Raw genomic sequence first — 23083 nt, forward strand, 5'->3', positions numbered from 1 at the left:
AAACCGGAAGTGACGCGGTCCCCGGAACTTCCGCCGGAAGAGTCAGAGCCCGGCGTACACGCTGCTGGAGGCTGCCGACCTCGGGGACCGCGTCTGCAGCCGAGAGCCCCCCCACCGGGAGGAGCGGCCGCTGGTCTTTGGAGCAGAGGGACCCCCCCCCCCCTCTGGAGGGTTTCTGCCCTGAGCCTCTTGACAGGGGGAAGGATTTGGCAAGCCGCACGATCCCCCTGAGCTCCGGTAAGCTGCGCAGCTTCTCTCGTGCGTCCCTTGCAGGGACAGGAAAAACACTGAGGATTGGGGGTGGGACCGGACCTTTTGAACTCTCGTGTGTTTCCTGTCCCAGCAAGGGGGAGGAGGACGTCCTCCATAGTGCTGTCAGGATGACGTCCTGGAAAACTAGTTTTTTGCATAACCAGATTTTGGCAGCTAAATTTTTTTATATTTTGACCCACATAGTCATGCGAGGGCATGTTTTTTGTGGGACGAGTTGATGTTTATATTGGTAGCATTTTCAGACACATTAAATTTTTTGAGGTCTTTCTATTCTGATTTTTTGGGAGGCAGAATGAACAAAAACAGCAATTCATGATTTTTAATTTTTTTGGGGGGTGGATGGGGTGTGTTTATGTCATTCCACGTGTGGTAAAATTGATAAGACAGCTTTATTTCTTCGAGCCAGTACGATTACAGAAATAGCTAATTTATATTGTTTATGTTTTGGCACTTTTACACAAAAACTGATTTATAGAAAAAATTGTTTTTGCATCGCTTTATTCGATCACAGCATTTAGGGGGTTTAAGTGCCTGGAGCGGTGCGGGACGACGCCTGGCACTTAGTGCTGGTTATCAGCTGTCAGAATCAGCTAACACCTGGTGGCAATCGCACGCACACATCCTGTGTGCACGCACGATCATCAATACGTATCAGGGCGCTTGGACGTATTATTACTAACAATGTTGGAAAGGGGTTAATTAAATTTCAGTAAGCCTGTCCAATACTTTTTCCCTTTGTCATTTCTAATTATTACACAATTTAATTTATGGACATCTATGGTTTGATTTTGGCTGTGTGGATTGTTACCAACATCTGGTGAGAATTTTATGTCAATAGCAATTAAAAAAATATATATTTAGTTAGTAAACTGGTAACATATTCAATAGTTATTTCTCCGGCCGTATATGCCCTCAGCATCTTCTATGGTGTTTATGTCCTTAAGACACAGGGATTCTTTACCAAAAGTACTATCAATATGTGGAATACTCTACCCTCAAGAGATTTTCCCAGCACGAACCATTCATAGTTTAAAAAAAAAAAAAAAAAACACGCTTGGCTGTTTTTGGGGTTTTTTTAAGAAAATACTTATGTTAATGTGTAAAGGTCTTTTCTGAATATTTGGTCCAGTGGAGTACGGCTTCCATGCCCACAAAGAGTGATTGGCTGCGTTCGGTGTAAAAGTTAGAATACAAGGATAGGTCTCAATCAGAATCAAATTGCTATTACAAACTATCCACTGTTTTGGAGTTTCAGAAAATAACTGGATAGTGTTACATTGACATCAATTTAAGTTTGAATAATAACACTCCGCAAAAGCAAGAACACTAGCTAATTTTCCCACTGACAGACAGACACACAGATGGAGATACTTACCTGAAAAGGCAGGTCAATAGCACTGTTCCCAATCTGATTGACGTTTGGCAGAGACCCTCCATAAAACTGCCCACGGTTCTGTCCCAACTGCAAATATTGGGTCTTCTGTAGCTGTAACTAAAAGTGACATTCATCACTTGAAAGTGCAGTGAGCATTTAAAACAAATGCTATTTTTTTTACAACTGAAAAAATCCTAAACAAAAAAAACCTATTTGGGTACGTACGGGTCATTCGATGTCAAGTGATCATTTTTTTATTTTTTAAGTGCTACTTTAGTGAATTACAAAAAAAACACAACAGCTTAGCATTTTTATCTTCATTAGCAGGGCTGTGGAGTCGGACTCAGAGCCCATTTTGATGGAGTCAGAGTCATGGAAATTGAGGAGTCGGGAGGTTTAGCTTACCGACTCCACAGCCCTGTTTATTAGTTATTTTTTTTTATAGATTTCTAAAGTTTTTAAAATGTCTGAATTTTGGGCTTGTATTATGTCACATTTGGTATCATATCCCAGGCTAGAAATAAGATAAAGAGGCATAGTTCTGTTTAGAAAGGTACAGGATTTAATTTGATATGTCACAAGATTATGATGATATTTTTTGAGAAGTCAAACTCAAAATTTTGACGTGCAATTTTGAAAAACCAATGTTATAAAATTTTCAAAAACGGGCACGTGTTACCTGAGTTCTTGGTTACATTGTGTACAAGGATTCAAGTTGGGCTCTCCTTGGGATCATATTTTTAAGTGTGATTTTCTAAATAAAGTCTCATCCTAATCATAAATTTAATACTAAAGTAAGAGAAGTTTATAGCGGCAAAATGAGGTGACAGATTCCATTTAAACATACTTCACGTCTACCAGTAATAAAATCTTAATTTTCTCCTTCAGGTATTTACTCATTTGTTCCATTTTAACTTTAATTATTGCTCGGGTTGTCTCCGTTACTGGGCAGAACTGGGAGATGTGACTAGATTGGTGGAGAGAAGTTGGAGTGTTTAAAACGCTCATCTCACGGTCCAGCCAGCTGTTCTTCCGAAGCAGTGGAAGCACAAATATCTAAAAAAAAGAAACGTGAGGGTTTTTTTTACTTAGAAAACCTAGACCGTTCACTTCTAGACAGACTTGAATTCAAGATCTTCGAATTGATACTTTTTATAGTGTTTTTTTTTATCTTTTTGTAATTTTTTTTGTGCATTATACCACTGAGAGCCCAACTTGAATTTTGGAATAGATGTTGCTAGGGGTATAGGAGGCACATGTTTTTTTGTTTTTTTTTTGCAAATTTATATATTGATTTTTCAGAAATGGGTTTTGAAATTTAGCGTTTAATTCCACATGGGAAAAATCTTAAATATAAGCTTGTGACGTATCGGTTGGAAGCCTGAAATGTTCTCATTTTAATGGTGCGTTTCCCATTACTCCATCTTGTTTTCTTGCCCGAGTCATGAGGAGAACACGCAAAGGCATGCAACACAGAAATTGAAAAATTTTCACAACTTTGAAAATTAATAAAAAAAAAAAACAAAACTTTTTTTTCCACACTTTGCATCCTCTAACACAGTATTACCAAAGAAATTCTCAAAACAATTAAAAATATAGTGGTGATATTTATTGTTTCACTTGACATGAAATGACCAGTTCATTATGTAAAATATATACCCCATAGTTGTATGTAAACATCTTATTCATTTTAAAGTTATAAAATGAGTTATGTACAATGCATTTGTATATACAAATGGCAAATTCAATTTATTTTTTTACATAATTACAAAGCTTTAGTAGCTTTAGTACCCCCATCATCTTCAACTTTATTAAGTTCTCTTTGGCAGGAAAATTAGAATAAAAAAAATCAAGTAAATTCATATATACAATAGTAAAATTCCAAAAGTTATCAGAAATCTTAAAGGGAACCTGTCACCACGTTTTTGGAAGATGGGATAAAAATAGCGTTAAATAGGGGCAGAGGTGGGCATTACATTAGTGTGTGTGTTATGCGTTTATTACCCACCTAAGTTGCCGAAATAACTTTGCAAAGTCTCCGTTTTCGCCTGTCAATCAGGCTGGTCAGGTCACATGGGCGTGGTGTCTTCCCCCAGATTTGGCGTAGTTTTCCGTTGGTGGCGTAGTGGTGTGCGCATGCCCAAAGTCCGGAATCCTCTTCCAGGGGATTTAAAATAGCGCGGTGTTCGTTATTGCATTGGTGATCGGTGGGCGCGGCCATCTTCCTTTGGCCGCGCGTGCGCAGAAGCGGCGCTCTGCTGGCCGCGGCTTCAGGAAAATGGCCGCGGGATGCCGCGCGTGCGCAGATGGATATCGCGGCGGCCATTTTCCTGAAGCCGCGGCCAGCAGAGCGCCGCTTCTGCGCACGCGCGGCCAAAGGAAGATGGCCGCGCCCACCGATCACCAATGCAATAACGAACACCGCGCTATTTTAAATCCCCTGGAAGAGGATTCCGGACTTTGGGCATGCGCACACCACTACGCCACCAACGGAAAACTACGCCAAATCTGGGGGAAGACAACGCCCATGCGACCTGACCAGCCTGATTGACAGGCGAAAACGGAGACTTTGCAAAGTTATTTCGGCAACTTAGGTGAGTAATAAACGCATAACACACACACTAATGTAACGCCCACCTCTGCCCCTATTTAACGCTATTTTTATCCCATCTTCCAAAAACGTGGTGACAGGTTCCCTTTAACTCTGCCAAAAACTTAAATATTGGGTCATGACTTTGAAAACTGACTGCAACGACTTACAACTTTGATCCTGGCTTCAGATAACGGTGAAAAGGAGGATTGTTCCCTAAATTTTCCACTCAGGCAGGGAACAATATGAAATGTTTCTCATTGTGATTTTATTCACATATCCTCTTCAAGGAGAAAGGCCCCTTTCACACATCAGTTTTTTGCCATCAGTTGCAATCTGTCAAATTTTGACAAAAAAAAACCAAAACAGATCTGGAGACTGATGCTGCCGGATCCGTTTTTTTCTCAGACTTGTATTAGCGACGGGTTGTGACGGATGGCCTCACGTTTCATCCGTCGGTAGCCGGATCAGTCGAAAATTGTTTGTCCGGCAGCTGGAGACAACGGACAAAGTAACGTTTTTTGTGTACGTTGTAAAAACGGACAGCGACGGATTTGTCGCCGTCCGTCGTTTGCTAGAATGGAAGCATATGGGTGACGGATTCCGTTTTTTTCAACTGATCATGCTACGATCCAATTAGCCAGATCCGCTAGTCGGATCCGTCCAAAAAACAGATCTGTCGCATCAGTTTTTCACAATCTGCGACGGATCCGTCAATCCGTCGAGCCAAAGGATTGTGACTGACGGCAAAAAAACTGATGTGTGAAAGGGGCCAAAGAGAAAAAGCGTTTCGAGCCACATATTGGAAGAAGCCTAGAAGTCAGAATCGACTCTCTAACTATTTGGCACATAAAGGTGTTTGTGTACGTCCTCGACAGGGATCACAAGTGTGAAGACGACTCATGAGTCATGTTACATAACCAACATCTGTCACTAATAGTCGAATCAGAGCTTGCTTCTGGCTGCTGTTGACCATTTACATGCTGCTGTCAATCTCAAATAGTGGCATTTAAACAAAACACTCGCTGATGTGCACATCTGCACTCACCTTCCTCCCCCCACAAAGCGGTGGCAGCCAGGAACTTGGCTAAAGACTACCTTTGCTGCCACCTTTTTATGAAGGACAAAGGATGAGCTTCCATGGAGATCATGTGTTTACACAATATACTGCAATACTGAAGCATATAGTACAATCAACCAGTCAATTGCTGGTTTAACCCCATCTCCCCCCTGACCAGGCCAATTTTTACAATTTTGACCACTGTCACTTTATCTATATATATATATAATTGTCTAAGGGATACTTCAGTCTTTCTGTCGGCAACTTCCGTCACGGAAATCCCGTGTCGCTGATTGGTCTCGCCAGCTGCCTGTCATGGCTGCCGTGACCAATCAGCGACGAGCGCAGTCCGATTAGTCCCTCCCTACTCATCGGCAGTCAGTGCCCGGCGCCCGCTCCATAATCCCCTCCGGTGTGGGGCGTGGCTATGTAGTCCAGGAAGAAAGACGCACCTTTGGAGAGCTCCGACCATCCTGAATAGATCCTGTCGTGGATTCCCCTGCTATACCGGCTGCACCGGCTGGAGAGGAACCCTCAAGATCCCAGGAGGCTGGCGACCCCTGGAAACGGTGGTTTTGAAGCCCAGAGAAGCTGGGAAGTGAAGTGGCCTGAACGGGCAGTGTGATCCCTGGGCTGCGGCGGCCATCTTGGGCGCGTGTTCCACTATACAGGGACGCGGCGCCGGCGGTTGTTGGAGCCGGATATATCTCCTCTGAAGAGAGCGGGCACCTGCGCTGGGACGGGAGCGCTGTGGAACACTGAAATACAGGTGCTGGGTCCGGAGCGGCGGGCGGCACCTGGGGGGCAGCGGCAATTACTGTGGCGTGCTCTCCAGCAGTGAGGAGAGCGGCGCTCCATATTAAGACAGCGGTGCAAGCTGGGAGGTGAACATTTATAATAATAATAAAAGGGTAGTGCGGTGTGATGCCCTGGAAAATTGGGCCCTGCACCCCCCTTGTCTTACAAGCCCCTGGTTGTGCCATAAACTTTGAGAGGGATTAACCCCTCCCTCTCTGCTGTGCTGCCTGTGGAGGCTGTGGGCTGCTCTGGGACGTAGTGCCTATTAACCCCTGTGCTGCTGCTTTTATGATCGTCTGAAAGCTCCCTTGCCTGGCTGATGATCTTCCTAGGAGCCATCTCAGTATTTAATATTGGCAGCTCAGTTATTGGAGAATAGACCAGCTATAACTATATGTGTGATCCTTCTGTGGGGTCCTTCTGCTAACCGCCATGCAACATTCTAAAGGAGCGGGGGCTGCTGAGAAATTAAAGAAATTTTCCAGAGAAGGCACCCCTGATAATGTGCGCACTCTCAGAAATAATTCTACGCAGCACCAACGGAAAAATTATCCGCCTGACAGTAATGAGGAGGGAGAACAGGACGAACTAACTCTCAAACAAGCGTCTGAGCAACTGATGCAGGCCATTTCCCTCACTAGATCCTCTCTTACTGAGAAAATAGAGGACGTACATACTGAAGTTGGTCGCTTGCGACATGACATGCAGGCTATGAGAGGGCGCATCTCGGAGGTTGAAACAAGAGTGTCTCAGATAGAGGACACCATTACCCCCATGGAAGCTAAGTTATCAAAGGCTACCGGGTCCGTGAATGCTTGGAAACAGAAGGCAGATGACTTGGAAAATAGACTGCGCCGTAATAACATTCGAATAATTGGCTTGCCGGAGCGCACAGAGGGTCAGCAGCCTGAACAATTTCTAGAAGACTGGCTGAAAACTTCCTTGGGAGATGGATTCTCCTCAACGTTTTCTGTGGAGAGGGCCCATAGAGTACCAACGAGGCCTCTCCCCGCTGGAGCCCCACCCCGGCCTTTCTTGGCGCGTCTTCTCAACTGCAGGGACAGAGATGCGATACTCCGCCTGGCGAGGCAGAAGGGCCCTATTAAATTCAATAACGCCACTATATCGATTTTCCCGGATTTCTCTATGGAGCTCCAAAAGCAGCGAGTTCGATTTGTGGAAGTTAAGAAGCGGCTCAGGGATAAAAGCATCCTCTACTCCATGCTCTACCCGGCTCGGCTCCGTGTTGTCCATGAAGGTTCTTCCCTGTTTTTTACAGATCCGGCGGAGGTAACCGAATGGTTACGTACATACAAGGCGTCTACTGTGCCGGACTCCTGAGCAATCTCTCTTATCCAATGGCAATACAAATGGAGCTTTCCGTACAAGGTGTTGAGTTTACCAACAATACCGAACGCTGATTCCAGTGAGGGTATCCCCTTTTTTGATTGACTGTAGGAGTGAAGGATTAAACTCCTCTTCTGTTCAAGTGTTATTTTATTTTGGTTTTTATACCAGTTTTGACTTTTTGATATGTTTAATAGTCGCCATTGATAATTCTGTGCTCTGGGTGGTGTTCCTGATCTCTACACAAGCTATGGTGCATAGTGTTCCTTTTCTCAAGTGTGGCTATGGGGTCTGAGATTGTGTGTATGACTTGGAATGTACGGGGAATTAAGACTCCTCGTAAAAAAATCAAGGTATTTTCACAAATTAAGCGATATCACCCCCATGTTGTAGCACTAGTAGAGACACATTTGACCAGGGACACAGCTAAGTGTACACAAAAACCATGGGTGCAGTGGTCCCTTCATGCATTTCATACCAGCTACTCAAGAGGGGTCTCTCTGCTAATTCATAGAAGTGTTAGATGGGAGGCCAGAGAGGCAAGACGAGATCCCGAAGGTCGTTTCGTTTTCGTACACGCTTTTATTAATACTCGGGAATATGTGATATTGTGTATCTATAACCCACCCCCAGCTAGTATATCGGTTCTCCGTATGGCAATGGGATTCTCCCTAAATTATCCTGACGCTAGTATTATTTGTATGGGAGATTTTAACTTAGTCATGGATAGTTCCTTAGATAAATTAAGACTGGGGGAAGGGATGTCTGGAGGCCCTTCTGTTCAATCCTCTTCTCCGTTGGCACTGTTTATGGGTGGTAGCGGATGGCTGGACCTATGGAGAATTCGTCACCTTGGGTTAAAGGATTACACTTGCCACTCGTCAACTAGGCAGTCTCTGTCTCGTATAGACTACATACTTGGGTCTAGTGATCTGGCATTAAGGGTAGATAGCATTGAGCATGGCAATAGGGGAATATCGGACCACAGTCCAGTTATTCTTAAACTTAAATATGGTCAACCAAATAACTTTATACCCTGGAAATTGAATCCCTTCTGGCTGAAATTAATAGATTCTAGTGATAGAACGGTGGATCAGTTGAACTGTTTTATCCTCACCCACCCGGATCCCTCAAATCTTGGTCTGTTCTGGGATACTTTGAAAGCGTATCTAAGGGGATGTTTGTCTTCCACTATTTCCTATATTAAAAGAATAACGGCGGGAAGGGATGATGAGATGGAGCGACAGTTGAAGGAATCCGAGGCCGCCTATGTAACTAACCAAACTAGTGGCAACAGGGTAGCATGGCTCACTTCCCAAAGACTATATACCCAACATATAGACACAAAATCCAAACGTAAATTGTTTTTTACCCGCCAATCATATTTCGAATTGGGGAATCAAGCCAGTAAGCTATTGGCCTTTTTAGTACGCCAACACAACACATCCAACACAGTATTGCAGATTCGGGCACCTGATGGTTCATTGGTATCCTCTACTGAGGAGATCCTCCAGTGTTTTCATGATTACTATAACTCTTTATATAAGTCTAATAGTGGTTTTGGTGTTCCTGAATGTGCAGATTATTTATCGGACATAGTGTTCCCCTCATTGAGTCCAGTTCAGCAAGCCTTTATGGAAGCTGAGTTTACTTTGGAGGAGGTTGAGCAGGCTATAGTGGACATGGCCACCGGGAAAGCCCCTGGACCTGATGGGTTCCCTATTGAGATGTATAAGAAATATCGAGGTCAATTGGCACCACTTTTATTGAAAGTACTTAGGAGTATATGGGAGGGAGAGACGATGCCCGAAACATTCTATGATGCAAACATTATTGTACTTAAAAAAGAAGGGAAGGATCCTTTGGAATGTGGATCGTATCGCCCCATATCACTAGTAAACGTAGATTACAAAATTTTCACCAAAATATTGGCCACTAGGCTAAATACGCTCATATTGGACCTTATACACCCAGATCAGACTGGTTTTATGCCCGGGAAAAGTACTTCTATCAATGTCAGGCGAGTCCAATCGGTGATTCAGTATAGCTCTCTAGAACCGGATAATAGCTGGGCGCTGGCATCACTAGATACGGCCAAGGCATTTGACTCTCTCGAGTGGCCTTTCCTTTCCGCGTGTCTGCAGAAGTATGGTTTTGGAGGAAAATTTATTAGGGGAATAGACAAGCTGTATAAGAATCCCAAAGCGCGTATAATCGTAAATAATTCCATCTCTGATTCTTTTACATTACACAGGGGAACCCGACAGGGATGCCCTTTATCCCCAGCTCTCTTCGCCCTTGCGATAGAGGCTTTAGCAATACGCATAAGATCCTCCAAGGATATCAAGGGAATACATATTGCAGATCGTATGGATACCATTGGCCTATATGCTGATGATATGATAATATTTATGGATAAAATAGAAGAAACTCTACCACAAGTGATAGCAACCATAGATACATTTAGCAAATTTTCTGGCCTATATATAAATTGGGATAAATCTGCCCTGATGCCTCTATCTCATACTGCGGCTCCCTGTCTTGGGATTCCCACGTCGCTACCTGTGGTTTCCAACTTCAAATATCTGGGTATTCATATGTCTCAATACAGTCGGTTAGACCTACAACAAAACATTTACCCACTGCTGGATTTGGTCAAGTCTAAATTTATAACATGGAGTAGACTCCCCCTCTCAGTTGCAGGCCGCATTAATTTAATTAAGATGATACTGCTTCCCAAACTCAATTATTGTTTTCAACATAGTGCTGTACCAATACCCAAGTCATTTTTCGCAAAATTAAACTCCCTAATTACATCCTTTATATGGGGAAAGGCCAGACCCAAACTCAAACTATCTATTTTACAGAGACCGAAAAAGGGGGGTGGAGCGGCTTTACCAGACCTCTATTTGTACTACCTTGCCGGACAGGCTAAGGTGATAAGTAAGTGGATACCTGATAGCTCCCTACCTAATTCTGAGAGTCATTTAATTCATTCTGCCCAGATTAATTGCCCACTGGGATTCTTGGAGATGGAGAAAGTTGGTACTTGTCGTCTGTTACCTATGCTCCGGCTGGCGAGACTGATATGGAGACAAATAAAAAGAATTATTAAATTTATGGATATCATAGCCGAGATGCCACTGTGGAACAATGGTTATATACCTGAACTACTAAATCATCCATCCACTGATTTCTGGATCTCTCGCGGTGTTCTCTCGGTAAACGATATACATAACCAGGGGATTTTTGTAACCTTTGAACAACTGCGAAATAATTACAACATCCCTAGGTCTCAATTCTTTAGGTATTTACAACTAAGGTCAGCTTTCCAATCACACATGCGAAATGTGGGTACGGGTCGGGCGATCTCTTCTTTGCCTTTAATAGGTATCCTCAAATCGCAGGGTCCTCAAGGACTTATATCCTCTCTATATACATATCTGCTATCCATGGGAGATGGGTCGGTCATCAACTCTGTCAAGGGGAAATGGGAGGAACTCCTTCCCGATGTACTGGGAGAGGAATGGGAGGATATTCTTGAATCTTCAACTAAAGTTTCCCCTTCAATCAATAATAGAATGACCCAGTTATATATCATATATCAGGCCTATTTAACCCCGACACGGCTCTTTAAAATGGGCCGCTTGCATTCGTCAGATTGTTTACGATGTCATGCGCCCAATGCTGATTTTGTTCATATGATCTGGAGGTGCCCTGTAGTTCTTCATTACTGGAGAGAGGTGACGACACTATTAACATCGTTATTGTCGATCTCTGTCCCGCTTGAACCGTTGACCTGTTTGTTCGGGGTGTGGGACATGGAGGCCTGGGATCGCTACACCGGGATCTTTCTCCGAGAGACACTCTTTTTGGCAAGAAAGGTATTGGCGTTAAGATGGATGGGTGGCTCCCCCCCGACCCTTAGAGTTTGGATCGATCTGGTGAACTCACTTATCCCATATGAAAAAACAATGTATCAAAATAGAGGATGTCCAGGTAAATTTGAGAGGATATGGGGCAGATGGAACTCCTCTTGTCATACTCTATAGTCTGCACTGACTAGACATCTACATAGGAGGGTGGGCTTGTGGTGTTTGGGGACATCGCTCATAGAGCAGGATTTAACTCCGTTTTCTTTTGGCGACTTACTGTTACTGTTAGTGGTTAAAGTTAAGTTGTATTATAGGTAGTTTTCTCTTATAAGTAACTAATGATTTACCATGCACATTTCATTATTCTGTAACTTCTGATATGATGTTGTTCTACAACTATTTGTATGTCACGGTATAATTGATGGTAATTGCAAATGTGTGCACTGTTTGTTTATACTGAACTAATAAACGAATAATCCCCTCCGGTCACCGCTCACACAGGGTTAATGCCAGCCGTAACGGACCGCGTTATGCCGTAGTGTAACGCACTTCGTTACCGCTGCTATTAACCCTGTGTGTCCCCAACTTTTTACTATTGATGCTGCCTATGCAGCAACAATAGTAAAAAGATGTAATGTTAAAAATAATAAAAAAACAAAAAACCTGCTATTCTCACCTTCCGTCGTCCGACGATGCGCTCGCGCCGGCCGCCATCTGCCGTTCCCAGAGATGCATTGCGAAATTACCCAGAACACTTAGCGGTCTCTGCGTGGGCTGTGTGATATACTGCGTGGGCTGTGTGATATACTGCGTGGGCTGTGTGATATACTGCGTGGGCTGTGTGATATACTGCGTGGGCTGTGTGATATACTGCGTGGGCTGTGTGATATACTGCGTGGGCTGTGTGATATACTGCGTGGGCTGTGTGATATACTGCGTGGGCTGTGCGATATACTACGTGCCCTGTGTTATATACTGCGTGGCTGCTATATAATGAATGGGCTGTGTTATATAGTACGTGGGCTGTGTTATATACTGTTTGGGCTGTGTTATATACTGCGTGGCCACTGTTATATACTGCGTGGCCTGTATTAACGCATCGGGTATTCTACAATATGAATGTATGTATGTATGTATGTATGTATATAGCAGCCACATAGTATATAGCACAGGCCACGTAGTATTTGTCTGCTATATACTACGTGGCCTGTGCTATATACTATGTGACTGCTATATACATACATACATACATACATACATACATACATACATACATACATACATATTCTAGAATACCCAATGCGTTAGAATTGGGTCACCATCTAGTGAGGTCATAACTCTGGAATGATTCAATGGATCCCACTGATAGTGAGAACGTCTTCTAGTGACATACTGTGGTTCAAAACAGTGGTAAATTTTCTTTGATATGACTTGCATTTATTTGTGAAAAGAATCGGAAATTTAGAGAAAATTTTTGAAAATGTTGCAATTTTCAAACTTTTAATTTTTATGCCCTTAAAGAAGAATGTCATAGTGCACAAAATAGTTAATAAATAACATTTCCCACATGTCTACTTTACATCAGCACAATTGTTGAAACATTATTTTTAGTTAGGAAGTTATAAGGGTTAACAGTTGACCAGCGATTTCTCATTTTTTTATTCTAGGGACCATATCACATTTGAAGTGACTGAGGGGCCTACATGACAGAAAATACCCAAAGGTGACCACATTCTAAAAACTGCACCCCTCAAGGTACTCAAAACCACATTCAAAAAATTTATTAACCCCTTCAGGTGCTACACAGGGATTTTTGGAATGTGGAAGGAAAAAATAAACATTTACTTTTCGGTCACAAAAATTTTCCTTTACACTTTTTTATTATTATTTTATTTTTTTACTTTCGCAAGGTTAAAGGGAACCTGTCACCCCCCCCCCCCCAGGCGATTGTAACTAAAAGAGCCACTTTGTGCTCCACTAATGCTGCATTCTGGCAAGGTGGCTCTTTTAATTCGGGTCCCTGGCACTGCTGAAATAATAGTTTTTGAAATTTGCCCCTCATACCTCGAAATCGCCAGGGATGCAGGCCTTTCCCCCCTAATCCAGACGCCTCCTAGCCATCACTCATGGCCTCTGCATGCTGGGCGAAGCCTCCTCTTCCTTCATTAGCGTTCCCGATGCCTGCGCTATTTTTTTTTTTTTTTGGGCATGCGCAGTAGCACTGCCCTTCGAACTTACAGAGCAGGCGCGGGGGACGCTAATAAAGGAAGAGGAGGCAGTGCCCGTCACGCAGAGACCATGAGTGATGACTGGGAGGCATCTGTATTAGGGGGTAAAGACCTGCCTCCCTGGCGATTTCGAGGTATGAGGGACAAATTTCAAAAACGATTATTTCAGCAGTGCCAGGGACCCGAACTAAAAGAGCCACCTTGTCAGAATGCAGAATCAGTGCTGCACAAGATGGCTCTTTTAGTTACAAACGCCTGGGGGGGGGGGGGGTTACAGGTTTGCTTTAACAGGAGAAAATGGACCATAACATTTGTTGTGTTATTTCTCCTGAGCATGCCGATACCCCAAATGTGGGGGAAAACTACTGTTTGGGCACACAGCAGGGCTCAGAAGGGAAGGAGCACCATTTCACTTTTTGAATGTAAAAATTTGCTGGATTATTAGCGGAAAATTAGCGGATACCATGTCATGTTTGGAGAGCCCCTGATGTACGTAAACAGTGGAAACTCCCCAGAAGCGACACCATTTTGGAAACTAGACCCCTTAGGGAACTTATCTAGAGGTATATTGAGCACCTTGAATGCACAGATGCTTCACAGAAGTTTACAACATAGAGCCATGAAAATAAAAAACAAATTTTTCCCAGACAAATCTATTTTAGCTCCAAATATTGCATTTTCATAAGGGTAAAAGGAGAAATTGCTCCATACAATTTGTGGTGCAATTTCTCCTGAGTAGATACCCAATATGTGGTGGAAAACATAGGGCTCACGGCAGGGCTTGGAAGGGAAGGAGAGCCAGTTGACTTTTTGAATGCAAAATTTGCTGGGGTAATTAGGGGATGCCATTTCGTGTTTGCAGAGCCCCTGACGTGCCTAAATAGTGGAAACCATCCACAAGTGACATTTTGGACACTAGACCCCTTTGGGAACTTATAAAGATATGTATTGAACACCTTGAACCCCCAGGTGCTTTACAGAAGTTTATAACCTTTAAGCCGTGAAAATAAAAAGTAAAAAAAGTTGTTAAAAAAAAAATACATTTTCCTGCAAAAATCTTTTTTAGCTCCACATTTTGTATTTTCACAAGGGTAACAGTAGAAAATGGACCCCAAAATTTGTTTTGCAATTTCTCCTGAGTTCACCGACATGCCACATGAGGTTGAAAACTGCCTTTGAGGCACAGTGCAAAGCTCAGAAGGGAAGTAGCGCCATATTACAGTGCAAATTTTGCTGCACTGGTTTGAGGGTGCCATGTCACATTGGCAGAGCCCCTGAGGTGCCAGAACAGAATTACCCCCATAAGTGGCCCCATTTTACAAACTAAACTTCTCAATTAGTCTAGGGGTGTAGTGATTATTCTGACACCACAGGTATGTCACAGATTTTTATACCATTTGGCAGTGAAGAAAAAATAATTTACATTTTTACCACCAAAATTGTGTTAGCCCCAAGTTTTACATTTGCATACTGGGAAATCGGTAAAATGGCACCAAACTTGGTCCCACAATTTCTGCTGAAAGCAGGGCTGTGGAGTCAGAGTCGGAGTTAGTTTTGGTTGGAGTCGGAGTCGGTAGAAATGTACCGACTCCAGCTTTTAAAAAAATGTATTAATATTTCATAATTGAACTGTCATATGAATTTTATAAATGTTACTCAAATATATATCTTCTATCAAACTATGAACAACAGTGATAAGCAGTTCTGCTGGAGATAGAGACATTTCTTAAGGCCCCGTCTCACATAGCGAGATCGCTGCTGAGTCACTAGTTTAGTGACGCAACAGCGACCTCAGTAGCGATCTCGCTATGTGTGACACGTACCAGCGACCCGGCCCCTGCTGCGAGATCGCTGGTCGTGTCGGAATGGCCTGGACCTTTTTTTGGTCGTTGAGGTCCCGCTGACATCGCTGAATCGGTGTGTGTGACACCGATCCAGCGATGTCTTCACTGGTAACCAGGGTAAACATCGGGTTACTAAGCGCAGGGCCGCGCTTAGTAACCCGATGTTTACCCTGGTTACCCGGGTGCTGCAGGGGGACTTCGGGATCGTTGAAGACAGTTTCAACGATGCCGAAGAGGTTCCCCTGATCGTTGGTCGCTGGAGAGAGCTGTCTGTGTGACAGCTCCCCAGCGACCACACAACGACTTACCAACGATCACGGCCAGGTCGTATCGCTGGTCGTGATCGTTGGTAAATCGCTATGTGAGACGGGGCCTTTACTTCTTGTGTGTCACTGTTCTCCACTGCCCTTATCTAATCTTATACGTGGTTAACCTCATGCTGCCCCAACCCCCCTACTTACAATGTATGAAACTGAAAGTGAAAAATGTGTTGCAAATTCTTAGTAGTAAAGCTCCTCCTCTGGACTAGATGTTTACTAGGTGTGCGTCTTCCAAGCATCTCACAGCTGCTACTCAGAAGAGGAAGACTGTAAGGGTATGTGTCCAAGTTCAGGAAACGCTGCGTTTTTGACGCAGCATTGAGCAGCATGCATAAAAAACGCAGCGTCCAGATGTTACAGCATAGTGGAGGGGATTTCATGAAATCCTGCCTCTACTATGCAGTAAAAGACGCATGCGGCACACCCGAGAAAACTCACATGCGGCGTGTCTTTTAAGAACGCAGCATGTCTTTACATTGCAGAAAAAACTCAAGGACAACGCAGGTGACCTGCCAGTGACCTCAGGTGCAGATTTGGTCAGGATTTTACCTGCATAAAATCCTGACCAAATCCTGAAGCAATCCTGAACGTGGACACATACCCTAAGGGCTCATTTCCACTGGCGAGGAAAACGGACGAGTGCAATCCGATAAAAAAATCGGATTGCACTCGGACCAGTGTTATTCAATAGGTGTCTTTTCATTTGCGATTTTTTTTCTCAGCCGAAATCGGACTGAGAAAATAAAATCGCAGCATGCTGCGATTTGCTGCGAGTCTCGGACGAGACTCGCCAATGCAAGTCAATGGGTGCGAGAAAAAAATCGCACAGCACTCGCACCATGCGAGTTCTGTCTGATTTTTACGCACCGGTGTCCTTTGAAAAGCAGGTAATTCAGCGCGGTGTACAGTAAAATCACACTGACAGGTTAGAATAGAGTAGATATATACACATAGAATAGGTATACATACATACATATATATATATATATATATATATATATATATATATATATATATATATATATATATATACACATATACACATACATACATATATCTATATCTCAGTGAGACACCTATATATGTATATTTATATTTATATGGATGCCTGCGCACGTCACAGAGTGAACTATTTTGCCATCAATGTCCAATTTGTTTGTGACAAAAATTTAATAGTTACCAAGACAATGGCAGTAAAAGACACCAAAGCTCATCACACCAGTGAGTTTCTCCAGGTCTTGGTGGAAAAGGTTCTGCAAGACTATGAACTTAAAAAAGAGCAAGTTCTTTCTGTCGTAACGGACAATGCTTCAAATATGATAAGTACTATTAAGCTAATGAATGAGAATAATGATGGTGAGCAGCAGCTAGAAGAACATTCTGGGTCCACAGACACAGAAATGTTTGAAATAGAGGAACACAGTATTGTAACTGAGGAGCAAACTGAAGTTGCTTCAGATGAACAGCAACATGATAGTTTAGATGATCTTGTTGAAACTGTGTCAATACGTTCTTTCATTCATCACATGCGCTGTGTTGTGCATACGCTACAGCTGGCTATAAGAGACAGTCTGCAAGAAGGACATGCTGCTGCACTGATTGGCAAGGTGAGAAAATTGGCTACTGTTGCCAGAACCCCTAAAGTTGACTCAATTTTGAAGAGACGTGCTGGAAAAGGGGCAATTATTGATCAAGCCACACGATGGGGCAGTACTTACTTAATGATTCAGCGCTTGGTTGAACTGAAAACCTTTCTTGTAGACATGGCTAACCCTCAACTGACGCTAAATGAAAGTCAGTGGAATCAGGTGACTGAGCTGGAAAAATTGCTAGAGCACCCATTTACAGTGACTAAAAAATTACAAGCAGAGGACTTAACTCCAGGTATTTTCTTAAAGGAGTGGAAGAACCTGATGTTTCGCCTGTCCCAAAGAGGAGGGTTAATTGCAAGTGGCATTGCTACATCAATGAAACAGAGAGAGGAACTACTATTACAAAATAACATTCTTTTGGCAGCTGTTTATGTAGACCCAATGCATCGGATTCTTCTAGATGATCAACAGCTAACTAAAGGAAAAGAAGCTCTGTTTGAAATAGCAGTAAGGATGAAAGGGTTGCAGAAGAGTCAGGAGGAACAAGAAGAATTTGGTCATCCTGCCACATCTTCACCCTCGTCAACTGATGAAGAATTATTTAATTTTGAAAAATATTTGGATCACAAGGACCGTGCAAAGCGTTCCCGCATAGAAGAAGAGTCATCCCCATCAAAGAACACAGCCAGTACTTTTCAGCAGAATTTTTCCATGTGCACTAAAAGAAATTGAGAAATTTGACCGTTCATCAAAAATAACAGGGCAACAAGCGATTCCTCTGTATCCTGACATTGTCAGAGATGTTGCCCGAGTGGTTACTGCTTTGCCACCAACCCAAGTTAGTGTAGAGAGGTTGTTCTCTGCTCTCAAAATAATTAGATCAGATTTGAGGGCATCCATGAAGGAGGATCTGACAGAGGCAATACTTTTTCTGAGGACAAATTTATAGATTTCTTCTTATTAACTGCATAACAGTGTTTATTGCATATTAAATTACAAGAGTTTATAAAAGTTTATAAAAGTTATTTGCTATATTCTAATTGTATTCTAATAAATATAGTTTTTGCTCTAAGTGGTCTGATTACTTATATGATGGTGAGAAAATGAATAAGCACGATGTTAATATTTTACAATAGTAAATTTATTGTTACGAATTGGCCATTAATGAAGGAGTCGGAGTCGGAACCTGATAAAATCCAGTAGTCGGAGTCGGAGTCAGAGTCGGAGCCGGAAACTGATAAAATCTAGGAGTCGGAGTCGCAACTGTGGCTTACCGACTCCACAGCCCTGGCTGAAAGTAGAAATACCCTATATGTGACTGTACAATACTGCTTAGCCATACGGAGAGACTCGGGAGGGACGGAGCACCATTTGCCTCCTGAAGCGCAGATTTTCCTATAACAGTACATTATGCCCAGCTCATGCTCTTGGAGACACACACCCCGTAAATTAGGTGGGCTCGCATCACTACAGAAATGCCAAACATGTGAGCGCTAAATGTGGTTTAGGCACACTGTGGGGCTCAGGAGCGAGGGGGCATTTGGATTTGAGAGCCCAGAGAATTTGCCATTTTTCTTTTGGAGGGGGACGAGCAATTTTGATTTGCCAGAGCCTTTGTACTACCAGTAACGTGGAAGCCCCTTATATTTCCATTTAATAGATGACAGACCTGAGTGAGGACTTGCTTTTTTGTGGATTGAGTTGTAGCTTTTATTGGATCGTTTAGGATCACATTTATCTGGTGCTCTACGCTAAGCAATTATTTTGTGGTCTCCATCTAAATCTCGGAGTGACTTGATTCCGATGAAAGCCTCGAGGGATCCATTCACTATAATGAGGCAGCAGAACTACTCTGGACTTCATCTGGCCTCTGTTCCTTTTCAGAAGTGCACAAAACTGTGGCCGACGGCACTTTTATGAAATCCTAAAAAGACGGACGCCGCATCACAGGTCCTATGTATGGCATCCATAGCGCCTCCATTTGCCTCATCATAGGCAATCTTCCATTGAGGGATCCGTCTGAATCACGAATTCCAGAGATTTACATGGAAACCCCGATATAAGCTCTCAGCACAGGATAGATGTGCACCTTACTGCGATCATTGAGAGGTCGAATGAAAAAATCTACAGCAGGTGAATTGGTTTTATTTTTTATGCCGTTTCTCATGCAGTATAAGTGATTAGGCGACTTTCTTTGTGTCAGCGTGATTACTGCGATACCAGATTTACATTGGGTTTTTATGTTTGGCTGCGGTCACATACTAAAAGACACTTTATTGCAAAAACTAGTTTTCGCATCCTCATTTTGAGAGCTATATTTTTTCTATATTTCGGCCAACAGTCTTTTCCGGGACGAGTTGACATTTTTATTGGTACCATTTTTGGGCACATGACATTTTTTAATCTCTTTCTATTCTGATTTTTGGGAGGTAAAATGAACAAAAAACAGAATTGATTTTTGTTTTTTTTCCCCATGTTGTTCCACGTGTGGTAAAATTGATAAGGCAGCTTTAGGCTATGTTCACACGATCCTTTTTTTGATCCTTTTTTTTTTCAGGTCCTTTTTCCATGCAGGGTACAGTTCAATGTTTCTCTATGGAAAACAAAAACCGCTGTGCCCACTATCCTTTTTTTCTCAGGCAAATCTGCGAGGATTTGCCTGCAGAAAAAAAGAAGTACCATGTCACTTCTTTCTGCGGATTCAGCTCCTGTTTTCAACAGGCACCAATAGGAAAGTGCTGTTGAAAACCCGCAGAGGAATCTGCAGAAGAAACTGCAGGAAAATCAGCAGTGCAGTTTTGCACTGCGGGTTTTCCAAATCAGGACCTGAAAAAAAAAGGATCAAAAAAAGGATCGTGTGAACATGGCCTAACTCTTCGGGTCAGTACAAATACAGCAATACCTCATTTAGGGTATATCTTTATTATGTTTTGGTGCTTTTACACAAACTATTTTATATAAAAAAATATATATTTTTATATTGCTTTATTCTGAGAGCTATAACTTATGTTTCAGCAGATAAGCCACCATACAGCTCTGTTTTTTGTGGGACAAGATGACATTTTCAGAGGTACAATTTTTATTTACATTCGTCTTTTTGATCGCGCTTAATTGCACTTTATGTTCAGCGGTATGATAAAGCATTGGAGTTTTTTTGCATCAAAGGGGTTTTTTTTACGGTGTTCACTGAAGGTGTTAACTAGTGGGACAGTTTTATAGATCGGGTCGTTACGGACGCGGCGATGCCAAATATGTGCACTTTTATTGCTTTGTTTTTTTTTACATAAATGTATTAATTGGAAAAATGTATTTTTTGTTATTTGGGATTTTTTTTTTTTTTAACTTCTTTTACATTGTCTTATCCTGGGACATCACTGTATTGCATCTGATCCCTGCTCTGATACTCTGCAATGCTTCTGCACTGCAGAACATTAGAGCAGCATCTGACAGGCAGGGAAGGAGAAATGTCAGCTCCTGCTCTCAGCAGGCGCTCACAAGCCACCTTCCTTGCAGGACCCTGCGGCCACCTTGGGGCTGGGGGTCTCCATGGAGATCATCAGAACAACGTGATCGCATTGCATTGTTTTGTGATGGAAGCACTCGGGGAGCCCCCTCCCTGCGTGCAATCTTCTCGATGTCACTGTCACTTGACAGCAGCATCAGAGGGATTAAAGGAAGGGTGTCATATCTCACACAGAGCTGACACCTGAATCCAATCGCCACGGTGCTAAAAGTGAGGCCCCTCGATCGATGCACCGTACCTATAGTGCAGTTTGCGGGAACGCAATGAATATAACCTGAATAGTGTTGTGTCCTCCCCTCAAACTACCTGCATTCCAGTGTTACGCTGCAGCTGCTCCCCTCCCCTTCCGAGATATGACGTCACAGATAAGGGGCGTGGCCTGTTCCTGTCTCCTAGTAGGAGCCAGTTCCCTTAAAATGTCACGGAAGGGACATTTTAAGGGAAGGGAAATTGGAAGGGACCTCCAGGGTCATCAATGCAGGATTCACTAAACCATCTCAGACAGATGTTTGTCCAGCCTCTGCTAGGAGACTTGAAAGAGAACTCACCACCTCGCGTGGCAGCCTGTTCCACTCATTGATCACCTTCAACGTCAAAATGGTTCTCCTAATATATAATCTTTATCTTCTCCCTTTCAGTTTCATTCCATTGCTTCTCGTGTTCCCATGTGCAAATGAGAATAAGGATGATCCCTCTACACAAGTGATGGCGAACATTTTAGAGATCGAGTGCCCAAACAGCAACCCAATACCTACTTATTTATCACAAAGTGCCAACGCAGCAATTTAAACTGGGGTAGAAGCAGACATCACAGAAGACTTGCAAAACACACAGACACACACGGGCCCTCTGTCAAATACACACACGGCCCCTCTGCCAAATACACATACGGCTCCTCTGGCAAATAAAGACACACAGTCTCTCTGCCAAATACAGACACACACACGGCCCCTCTGCAAAATACGCACACTGCGCCTCTGAAAAATACACACAGACTGCAAAATAAAAACATACACACAGCTCCTCTGCCAAATACACACACTGGCCTTCTACAAAATACGCACACTGCGCCTCTCAAAAATACATAAAAATGTATTTTTGAGAGGTGTAGTAAAATGTAAATTGTTCTTTTCAATGAACTACTGACATCATGTCTCTGAAGTTCCAAGCAATACATTTTGTATTTATTTTCTGAAAAAGAGAAATCGTCAAAATAACAAAAAAATGCATTGCTTGCAGTACTCAAATAATGCAAAAACAACAAGTTCATAATTTTTTTACAAACAACAATACTAATGTTTTAACTCAGGAAGAGTTCAGAAATCAATATTTTGTGGAAAAACCATGATATTTAATCACAGCTTTCATGCGTCTTGGCATGCTTATCAAAAGTCTTTCGCGCTGCTTTTGGATGACCTTATGCCACTCCTGGTACAAAAATGTAAGCAGTTCTTTGTATGATGGCTTGTGGCTATCCATCTTACTCTTTATTACATTCCAGAGGTTTTCAATGTGGTTCAGGTTTGGAGGCTGGGGTGGCCATGACAAGGATTTGATGTGGTGGTCCTTCATCCACACCTTGATTGACCTAGCTATGTGGCATGGCGCATTGTCCTGCTAGAAAAAACAGTCCTCAGAGTTGGGGAACATTGCCTGAGCAGAAGCACCGATCCTCCACCAAATTTCACAGTGGGTGCAAGACAACCATTAGACGACCAGGTGTTGGGCAAAGCTGAAAATTAGACTCATCAGAGAAGATTACCTTACTCCAGTCCTCTATGGTCCAATCCTTATGGTCTTTGGCAAACTTCAGCCTGGCTCTCTTTTGCTTCTCATTGACGATACCCTGCTAGCACCGATCATGAGCATTTAATCCCCCTCTGATGCAACTGCCAATAGCGACTGACATCACGGGGCAACACCGAGGGAGCGCTCTATGCTCCCAATGGCACAATGCGATTACGATTGCATTGTGCTGATGGTCTCCATGGAGGCCTCAGGCCGAAAGATGGCTGCGCGGGTCACCCAGGGACGGTAGCCTGTAAGCTCCTACTCAAGAGGAGCAGATATTCCTCCTCCCAACGTGTGAAATCATGCTCTAATGCTCTGCTATTCAGAAGCATTGCAGAATATTAGATCAGCTAGAGTATTAGATCAGCTGTAAGTGGAATGTTAGTAAATAATCATCCAATAAATACATTTATGTAAAAGTAAAAAAAAAGGACATATTTGATATCGCAATGTCTGGAACGACCTGC

General features: G+C 42.9%; 1 protein-coding gene across 3 annotated transcripts in view; it reads right to left on the reverse strand.

The window, feature by feature from the left end:
• Positions 1-23083, reverse strand: part of CRTC1 (CREB regulated transcription coactivator 1) — a 313574-nt gene that overhangs the window by 249209 nt on the left and 41282 nt on the right. For 2 of the 3 annotated variants that reach the window (XM_077270202.1, XM_077270193.1), the window contains exon 2: positions 1649-1765. The exons of the other annotated variant lie outside the window; for it this stretch is intronic. In XM_077270202.1, the coding sequence (XP_077126317.1) occupies positions 1649-1765 (117 nt within the window). The remainder of the gene's footprint in view (positions 1-1648; positions 1766-23083) is intronic. 3 annotated transcript variants of the gene reach the window in all.

This window comes from Ranitomeya variabilis, chromosome 1 (assembly GCF_051348905.1).
Source record: "Ranitomeya variabilis isolate aRanVar5 chromosome 1, aRanVar5.hap1, whole genome shotgun sequence".
Lineage (NCBI taxonomy): Eukaryota > Metazoa > Chordata > Amphibia > Anura > Dendrobatidae > Ranitomeya > Ranitomeya variabilis.